At 45.3% G+C, this 10355-nt stretch overlaps 1 protein-coding gene across 1 annotated transcript; it reads left to right on the top strand.

The window, feature by feature from the left end:
• Window positions 1–5294: 5294 nt before the first annotated feature.
• Window positions 5295–9916, top strand: MPC1L (mitochondrial pyruvate carrier 1 like). Its single transcript, XM_024759844.1, is given in 3 exon segments — window positions 5295–6219; window positions 6222–6261; window positions 6264–9916. Coding segments are annotated over 3 exon segments (474 nt in total). The 5' UTR covers window positions 5295–5979; the 3' UTR covers window positions 6458–9916.
• The last annotated feature ends 439 nt before the right edge of the window (window positions 9917–10355 follow it).

Raw genomic sequence — 10355 nt, forward strand, 5'->3', positions numbered from 1 at the left:
AACCACTGCGCCACCAGGGAAGCCCTTGCCTACTGTTTTATTCATCCAGCCTCTCTCGAGGCACGGTGCTACTGATTCCCTTTGGTACAATGTGAGAGCAAATATTCCAAGGAAATCAGCATAAGATGTGGCCAAAAACAATTTCATAAAACACCTAAATCCTAAATGTTCAGTTTTCATAGCCATAATTCAGGAATAGTCTTATGTTTTATAAACGTTGGCCAGCATTCCAGGGAAGCTCTAATGAAATACAATCTCTGATTTTTGTTTTAAACCACAAGACAGAAAATCATTTAAAAAATAAACTGCTAGGACTTCCCTGGTGGCGCAGTGGTTAAGAATCCCCCTGCTAATGCAGGGGACATGGGTTCCAGCCCTGGTCCGAGAAGATCCTACATGCCGCGGAGCAAAGCCTGTGCGCCACAACTACTGAGCCTGTGCTCTAGAGCCCGCAAGCCACAACTACTGAGCCTGCGAGCCACAACTACTGAAGCCTGTGCACCTAGAGCCCGTGCTCCTTAACAAGAGAAGCCACCGCAGTGAGAAGCCCGCGCACCACAACGAAGAGTAGCCCCTGCTCGCCGCAACTAGAGAAAGCCTGCGTGCAGCAACGAAGACCCAACGCAGCCAAAAATAAATTAATTAATTAAATGCTGTCATCATTACAGTAATCCTTTCCCCCCACCCCTGGGGCCGCACTGCAAGGCTTGCGGGATCTTAGTTCCCCAACCAGGAACTGAACCCGGGCCACGGCAGTGAAAGCGCCGAGTCCTAACCACTGGCCCACCAGGGAACTCCCATTACGGTAATTCTTGACTCAGGCAAGAATCATCAATGGATGCTAAAATATTTGATGAGGAAATGGATATTTACATAGTCTCAAAGTATCTCCCCACAAATTACTTATGAATTACAAAGGGGAAAATACTGACTTTACAGCGGAGAGACCTAGTGAACATTACCTTGCTCCCACTAGTCACCAGAAGGCCACCTCCGTCTCACTAATGGCCATCATGTGCCTGGTAAGGTGCCGCGCCGGGCACAGGATGTCACTTCCGCGGGGCTCCTGCCAAACATGAACTCCCTGCACGTGGTCGTGAGAAAACATCAAGGGAACCCAAACTGAGGGACATTCTATCAAACCACTGGCCTGTACTCTTCTGAAGTGTCAAGGTCATGAATGCTGAGGAAAGGCGGAGGAACTGTTGTAGATTAGAGGAGACTACAGGGACATCACAATTAAATGCAATGCGTGACCCCACTCTGCATCCTGGACTAGAAACAGAAAATTGTGACACAGGACATTTATTGGGACAATGGGCAAAATGTGAATAAGGATTGTAGATTACAGTACTGTATCAACGGTAAACGCCTTGCTGTTGACGGGTATATTGCGGTAACGTAAGAGAAAGTCCGCGAGCGTCTGCATGCTTAGGAAAAAAGACACTGACGTTCTGAAGTTCTTAGGGGCAAAGAAGACCATACAGCGAATGTGTCAGAATGTTAACAGTTGGTAAATCTTGCTTTGTCATTCTTGTTTTAAACTATTTAAACTTTTCTGTGAATGTGAAATTATTTCAGAATAAGAAGTTCAAAAGAAAATAAATTAAAGTCAAAAGGTGTGCTCTCCATGGTCCAGTGCCCTGGAATTCACTGAGCGGTCACGTGCGTCCGGATCCTTAACGTCCAGCAAAATGTCACGAGACCTGTAAACCTGGAATCTTCGTTAGAAGAAAGTATGCGATGGCAAGTTTTCAGTGGACTGGGGAAAGTTGGGAATCTTAGTATTTGCCAGTCTTCTCCCAGCGTTTTCCTTTGAGAGATGACAGTGAACTTGCCCTCCGTGTTCATGTGTCTCAAGGTGGAGCCACACAGTAGGCCCTGAGAGCTTTATGTTGGCACAGAGAGTAGAAATGACAATAATGGTAAAGAAATACTATCAATAATAATAATAAACCTTTAGCTGCTTAGTCTCATCTATTAAAATACAGTGAAATATACAGCAGCCTTATTTCCCTGTGGGGAAGCGTAATCCCAGGACAGCATTACTGATGCTCTCTAATCCTAAAACTGTTTTGTCACTATCTTTGCCAGGTAGGAATCTCTACAGCTTCGCCCATTCCTAGCCTTGCATCCTTCTCAAGTCTCCCCAAGTTCCATTACAGTGTCTTACCCTCCATTTGGGCCATCCATTGCAACTGTAACAACCAACAGGTATCTACCAGGCACAAACCTTACACAAAGACTATATTTAGCCAGGCAGCTACCAGCCGGGAATCTACCAGGAGAGTCACTTAAACGTTGCCCGTACCGTTGTCTGTACCTCCGTTTCTCTAGCTTTAAAATGCCCCTCTGAACAGGCAGATCTTGTCTTGTTCAATTTGGGCCAAATCCAGTCAACACGTTAGAACGGCTTGTGGGGAGAAGGAGTATTTCATTCGGTGATACTTTCGCTGGCCTAAGGGAACTTACAACGTAGTTGGAAAGACAGAAACACATCAGACGTTAAAGTGATTTGTGCAGAGAGAAACAGTGAGAGAAGGAAATCTTAACCCTGGTCTACCATGAATTCACCGAGTCACCGTGGCAAATGACACAATTCCTTAAAGCTTCCTGCCTTATTTGTAAACTGGGAGGGTTGGACTGGACGATAATAATGATAACAGGTAAAATTCACTGAGCACTTCTTATACACCAGGCCCTATATTAAGCACTGAACATGGACGAACACACTGAAACCTCACCATACTGCTGTGAGGTAGGTACCACTATCATCCCTATTGTACAGACAATCCGTGAGATCCAATGTTCTATAGTCATGTGATTTCAAGTTAAAGAATATAGTAGACTGTAGTTTCCAAAGGTGGTCCAACAATATTTCCCATCCCACATGCTCTTCTTAAAAAGTATGACTTTGAACATTCCTGCCTTACAGAGGTGGGTCTATGTCCGCTCTCGTTGAGTTTGGGTGGGCTTTTGTCTGGAGAAAGTTACGTTATGGGACTTCCGAGGCTAGATCATAAAAGCCAATAAATACAGCTTATATTAGTTTTCTATTGCTGCACAACAGATTATCACAAACTTAGTGGCTTGAAAGAACACCCACGTATTAGCTCACAGTCTGTAGGTCAGAATTCCGGGCACAGCATGGCTAGGTTCTCTGCTCAGAGTCTCAAAAGGCATGCATGCTGTTGGAAGAATTCAGTTCTTTGTGGCTGTAGGACTACGGTCTGCCTCTCCTTGCTGGCACTCGGCTGGGGCTGCCCTCAGCTCCTAGAGGCTGCCGAAATTCCTTGCCACGTGGCCCCCTTCACGCTCAAAGCCAGCTATAGAGAATCTCCCTCAGGTCAAATCCCTCTCACACTTTCAATCTCTGACTTTCTCCGTCTCTGACCTCCAGACCCACACTCAAATGGCTCATGTGACAGAGAGAAGACACACAGAAGAGGAGGAGGCAATGTTACCATGGAGGCCAAGACTGGAGTGCTGTGGCCACAAGCCAAGGAATGCTTGTAGTCACCAGAAGATGGAAGAGGCAGCCCCAAAAGGGAGCGTGACCCTGCTGAATTTTGGACTTTTAGTCTCTAGAACTGTGAGAAAATAAACTTCTGTTGTCTTAAGCCAAAAACAAAAAACAAAACACCTCATGTGATTAGGCCACGTCCACTTAGAGAATCTCCCTATGTTAAGGTCAGCTGCTTTGGGACCTTAATTATATCTGCAAATTCCCTTTTGTCATATAATCATGGGAGTGATATCTAATCACATTCATAGGTTCTGCCCACACCTGGAGGAGATTATGCAAGGGCAGGGGCCATCAGGGGTCATTTTAGAATTCTGCCTACCACATAGCTTCTGTTTGATTCTCTTGTTACTCCTGTTCTTAGGCACCATGCTGTGAGGAAGCACAAGCAGCTTTAATAGTCCCAGCTGAGTTCCCAGTCAACAACCAGTATCAACTTGCCAGCCTTGTTAGTGAATCATTTTGAAAGTGGATCTTCCAGTGTCAAGCTGAGCTGCCCCAGCTGGCCATGCATGGAGCAGATAAGTTGTCTCCATTGAGTCCCACCCAAATTGCAAATCTCTTAAGTAAAACAAAGGATTGTTGTTGTTCTAAGCCACTATGTTTTAGGGTGATTTGTTACACAGCAATAGGTAATCAAAATCAAGTAACAAGCTATGTGAGGCGATCTACAAGTACTGATAGCTTCTTGTGGACATTTCTTTTAGGACACTGGAGCATCTGGCAGGGTAGGCCTAAAATGTCAATTCATGCTTGCTGATTTATTAATTCAAATGTATACTTAACTGACTCACACCAGTATACCAGTCATCGATATTTGGAAGCCCAGTGCTTTAAAAGGGTTATATGAAAATGATGCTGCTTTCCTTTTGAACAATGGCTATACCGTATATTTTAAAGCTATATTTGTAAAACATCTGAGATGTAAATGAACATAGATAATGAATGTATTAATTTTTAAAGGTATAATGGGCTTGTTTATAAGTCACTACTTAAAAGTATTAATATTTCAATGTATACTTAATTACTTTTCAACACATTACTTTTACTGGAAAAGGTAGAAAACACTGGGAAAAGAGTCATCAGTTTTGTCATTAAGAATTTTCATCAATGGATATTAACTATTAGGTGAAAGACATCCATACACTCTCATAAGAGGCTCCCCTTGGATTACCTGTTGATTACATAGAGGAAAAGGTCCTTTACAATGGAGAAATCTGGCAGACAACTCAACTGAATGATCAAACTATCACCAATAATAGAACAAAGTGATATCACGTGCCTCCCACTGTGATGCACTAAGGACACAACCACACGTGTGTAGTATTCTCGCCAAAAAACATTTAACTTTAAAACAGACTAATCCAAATTAAGGACATTCTGAAAAAAACAGACTTGTACTTTTCAAAAATATCAATGTTACAAAAGACAAAAAAACGCTGGGGAACTCTTCTAGATTAATGTAAAAGAAATGATAACTAAATGTGAATCTTTTTTTTTTTTGCGGTACGCGGGCCTCTCACTGTTGGCCCTCTCCCGTTGCGGAGCACAGGCTCCGGACGCGCAGGCTCAGCGGCCATGGCTCACGGGCCCAGCCGCTCCGCGGCATGTGGGATCTATCCCGGACCGGGGCACGAACCCGTGTCCCCTGCATCGGCAGGCGGACTCTCAAACACTGCGCCACCAGGGAAGCCCTAAATGTGAATCTTGAGTGGATCCTGGATCTCCCCCTTCCAACAATAAAGAAAAAAAAAGCCATAAAACTATAACACTTAACTATGCACTGCATATTAGATGATAGTACTGTACTAAATGTTAAGTATCTGAGTGGATTATTGTACTGTGGTTTGTAGGAGAATGTCCTTGTGAAGAGCCAGATGCTGGAATATTTAGAGGTGAAATGTCACTTCGCAAGTAATACTCGGGCAAATTGTGCAAAGAAAAGTCTGTACCTGGCTGAAGAATTTTGTATCAACATCTAGTCAACGCTGTCCACAGCCTGGAGAGAACAGTTTCCCCCTGCGTAGCTGAGAAGCAGTGAGCAGGACCCTCGCCTCCCTGGGCGAGGAGCTTTCAGACGGCCACAGCACGACGGGGAGCAAAGGACGAGGCTGTGATCCCACCTTCACTGAGAAGCGCACGCATACACACTTTACGGCAGTCACGCGAAGGCACGAGGGCGAGGCTGCGCCTCACGTTCCCAAAGACAGGCACGACAGCTGTACGTGCCATCTAGTGCACTTTACGGCAGAAACGTGAAGGCACGAGGGCGAGGCCGCGCCTCCGCCCCCAAAGCTACGCAGGACAGCGGCACGTGCTGTCTAGCGCGCTTTACGGCAGCCGCACGAAGGCGGAGGTTCCGGGCCGACGCAGGGTAATCAACGGTTCCGGGCTCTGCGCTCCACCTCGTTGTCGGTAGGCTGTTCATCCGTTGGCGCTCCCACGGCTCGGCGATCATGGCGGCGGTGGCGGCACTGTGGCGGAGGGCGGTGGAGATCGTGAAGACCAAGGAGTTCCGGGATTACGTGACCAGCACGCACTTCTGGGGTCCAGTGGCCAACTGGGGCATCCCACTGGCTGCCATCAAGGACATGTGGGCGCCGCCGGACATCATCAGCGGCCGCATGACGACGGCGTTCATCTTATACTCGATGGTCTTGATGCGCTTCGCCTACCTCGTACGGCCTCGCAGCTTGCGAGCTTGCTGATAGCGTGTCACAGCACCAACGTGGTGGCGCAGTGTGCAGGGGGGGCCGCTATCTGATCTACCACTACGGCGGCGCCACGGCGGCCACAGCCGTTGCTGCCTCTGTCGCCTCTCCCGGCTCTACCGCCGCTACCCCCGCTACCACCCCCGCAGCTGAAGACCCTGTGACTGACGGCGACTGCCTGGAGGTCACCGACTACGATCCGCTGACCCCAGAACATGATTGAGAGGGCCCTATCAAATCTTTGCAGCTTGCAAGCACTGAACTGTTCTTCCTAAAGAAAAGATCAATACAAAGTCTGGTTTTGACTCTGAAACAGTGCGAATCTGATTGAAACCTGCAGTTCTGTTAATAAAAAATGGCAAATAGCACAGAACTGAAGCTGTTGAGTGTTGTTTATTTCGTGACAGGGAAATAAAATGGTTTTTAGAAGGTGAGGGTAGATTGGCTAGTCTTCCTCTCCACGGGACCTGCAACTCGAGGGTTAGTTTATGTAGCGGACGAAGGCTGAACGAAAGACACTTCAACTTAGCTAATTTATTTTTTTTTAAGCTCTCCTGGGAACATGCTTTTGTTACTTGTTTCGGGTGTCCGGGCCAGATAAGCCACGATGTTTGTACACCAAAAAATTCCAAGGGCTACTTCTACTGAGGGAAATATTTCCAAGGGCGTTTAAATGAATTCAGTGAAATCCAGCTCAGACTTTTAAGGAGTACTTAGCAAGAGAACCTAGAATCTGTTGGTGACCGGGAGCAATGACAGAACCTTCAATGGAATCAGGATAAATAACTCAGGTCAGTGGCTGTCAACCCTGAATTCTAGGTAAACAGAAAATAAAAACGACAAGATCATTATCCTTTCCTCTTTTCCTCATGCCTAAAAATGGGGGACCTGGCAGTTTGTAAAGGTGGTGAACCTATCACCCTGTGTTGCACTGTAGCTAGGGGTGAGGGTGAGGGTCAGTGGTAAACAGTATTAGCCCAGGGTATCCCCCCTAGGAATCCTATGGGTGCTAAAGGACTCTGTCTGCTTGGGAGCAGGAGGAGGGAAAAGAGAAGGGTGGGGCTTTGGGTGTAAGGCCATTACCTCTGCAGCAGAGGCTGCCCTCTAGGATTTGACCCCCAATCCCCCCTCCCTCTGGAGAATGCGGGAAGTTCCAGGGTGGTCTCCTGGGGAACCCCCATGTATGTGATCAAAACCCCTACTTTTGTTAAAGACTTCAAATGCAAAGATACTGAAAACAACTCTGAAATTTTCTGAGGACATCAGGTTTTGGACAAGACAGGCACAACTTTACCTTCTGTGGCATCTAAGCAGTAGTCCTCTTTGTAGGCAGTTTCTGCATTTCACGTTTTGCGTACAGGGGGAAAAACGAACTCTGGAAAGTGACAGTGTATGAGTTATCTATTGCTGTGTAACACATCACCCCCAAACTTAGCTTAAAAAAACTTAAAAACAAATATCTGGGACAATTTTGTAGGGCCAGGAATCTGGGAGGGGCCTAGTTGGGTGCTTCTGCCTTAGGGTCTCTCAGCTGTCTGCTGGGGCTGCAGTCTCTGAAGACTTGCTGGAGGATCCACTTCCAAGCTCACTCACACTGTTGTTTGCAGGAGGCTTCCTTGTCATGTGGGCCATAGGGCTGCTCACAACATGGCTTCCCCCAGAGGTGTTCCAAAAGAGAGAAAGCCCAAGATGGAAGCCATAGTCTTTTATAGCTTAATCTGGGGAGTGACATACCATCACTTCAGCTGTGTTCTCTTGGTCATATGGACCAACCTTGGTACGCTGTGGGAGGACAACACAAGGGTGGGCATAGCAGGAGGCAGGGATCATGGGGGGCCATCTTGGAGACTGGCTACCACACGTGGCTCTGAAATAAAAACTCTCCTGCCTTCCTGAAACTCAATAGAAAGTAATAAATCATGTAAGGTCATCGCCCACCTTCCCCAAGAGATGTCACAAAATGCTCAGTTTACAGTTTTGTGGTCATTACAAACATGCATATATTACAGAGGATGGGTTTGAGAAGCAGGAAAGAAGTCTCTGGAAGATAGGTGGTAGCTCATAATATTTTAGATAGTTCAGATTATCATATAATAAAAAGCAGTTCTGAAAGTTCTGAAATGAATCATAACCTCGTAGATTTTCCCCCTTTGCTCTTACCTGAGTGGAAATTAATGCATTTTTAAATTTGTTTCACAAAATGTATTTTGTAATTTGACTATTGTATTTCAGTAAAAGGCCACTGTCTGTTGAAGACATATCAGAGCGGGTACGTTTGTAATTAACCTGGTAAGGGGAAAATAGGTAATCCCTGCTGATAATTTCCTGTCACCCTACATTTTTAATTTAGAGGGCAAAACGATTAGAGCAAATATCCAAAAGATTGCAACACCTCCATTCTAATGCAATGCTCCACTTACAGGACCTAATTTGTAGCATGCCCACCCAGCTAAGAGCTCTAACCCTTTGTTGCCTAGGATATTAGTGTTTAAAGCCATGTAAGTGATTAATACTTTAATAAAAACACACCCTTCAAATCATTAGGGTAATAATCATTTCATAATCTCCCCAAACTCTCAAACATAATTCTTTCTGGCCTTGGCAATTTAACTTAAACTGCCTACAGGTCTCTACCACTACTTTATGAAGCCAAAAACATTTTCCAAATAGGCAGAGCTATTTTTTCAGAAGCTTTTGTCATTGACACACTTTTGTTACTTCCCAGAATTTGGGTTTTATACTGAGTTTAAAAAGTAACATCTTCCTCTTTAGGTCCTCTGACCTTCCTGGCAAAGCCCAGGCTAAAATCCAACGAACTGCCTTATGTTTGCAACTCTAATGCTACAACCATTTTTCTCCTCGAATTCTTTCAAAACTATGAGCCTCATACTGTGTCTCAGGGAGAGGCTGGGAACAAATCACATTGCTGGACAAAGACAAGGCACTTAGAGATGATGAAGCCCTGTGCGGGAAGGAAACCACTTCCTGGGCTTCTCCTGACCCTGATAACTCACGAGTGCCCCTGGAGGTGGAGCTGACCCCCGCAAAAGTGGAGGCTACAATATATTCCAGGAAACGTGACAGATAAGTCTTGCAGTTTGAATTTATGTCTATTATTTTGAAATGCAAAATTTGAATGAAAAGTTTTCAAACTACAGGAGTGCAGCTTTGTTGTAAAAATTTCACACGCGAGTGTGCAAAAAATAGAAAAGCCAAATTCGACCCCAATTCCTTTGGCAGTGGTAACATGGCAAAAAAGCTTGGGAAAAGTACACAACTTTTCAGACCTGTTATTTGAAAATACCATAGTTTTTTTTTTTTAATACCATAGTTTTATAGCATGCTATGCATTGTTACACATTCTGCTTTTCTATCTATAATGTCTTACACGTCACCCCCATCATGGCATTGCAGCCTTCTTTTTAACAGTTGCATAATACTCGGTAGCATGGATGTGCTGTGATTATTTAACCAGTCCTCTCTCGATGGCTGCCTGCCAAGGCTGCTGTGAACACCCTTTTGTCCATGCCCTGTGCCCACGGGCACAGATCTGTAGAAGAGAGTCCCACAGGGCTGATGTCCCCGGATCAACCTTTACAGCTATGTTTGCTATTTTTTTTAATTATAGTGTTTTTTAAAAAATTTATTATATTTTTGGTTGCATTGGGTCTTCGTTGCTGCACGCAGGCTTTTCTCTAGTTGTGGCAAGCAGGGGCTAGCTACTCTTTGTTGTGGTGTGCAGGCTTCTCATTGCAGCGGCTTCTTTTGTGGAGCACGGGCTCTAGGTGCTCCGGCTTCAGTAGTTGTGGCATGCGGGCTCACTAGTTGTGGCTTGCGGGCTCTAGAGCACAGGCTCAGTAGTTGTGGCACATGTGCTTAGTTGCTCTGCGGCATGTGGGATCTTCCCGGACCAGGGCTCGAACCCATCTCCCCTGCATTGGCAGGCGGATTCTTAACTACTGCGCCACCATGGAAGTCTTAAAGCTGTGTTTGCTTTAAAGCTATGTTTGCTTTAAAGCCCCCTCCAGGCATGTCTTCCTATCTTCGTTTCAATTTTAATGTAATTAAATGTTGCCAGAATAATGTTTTCTGAACAATATCTTTTTTTTTTTTTTTTTTTT

Source organism: Neophocaena asiaeorientalis, unplaced genomic scaffold (assembly GCF_003031525.2).
Source record: "Neophocaena asiaeorientalis asiaeorientalis breed wild unplaced genomic scaffold, Neophocaena_asiaeorientalis_V1.1 scaffold312, whole genome shotgun sequence".
In the NCBI taxonomy this organism is placed as follows: Eukaryota; Metazoa; Chordata; class Mammalia; order Artiodactyla; family Phocoenidae; genus Neophocaena; species Neophocaena asiaeorientalis.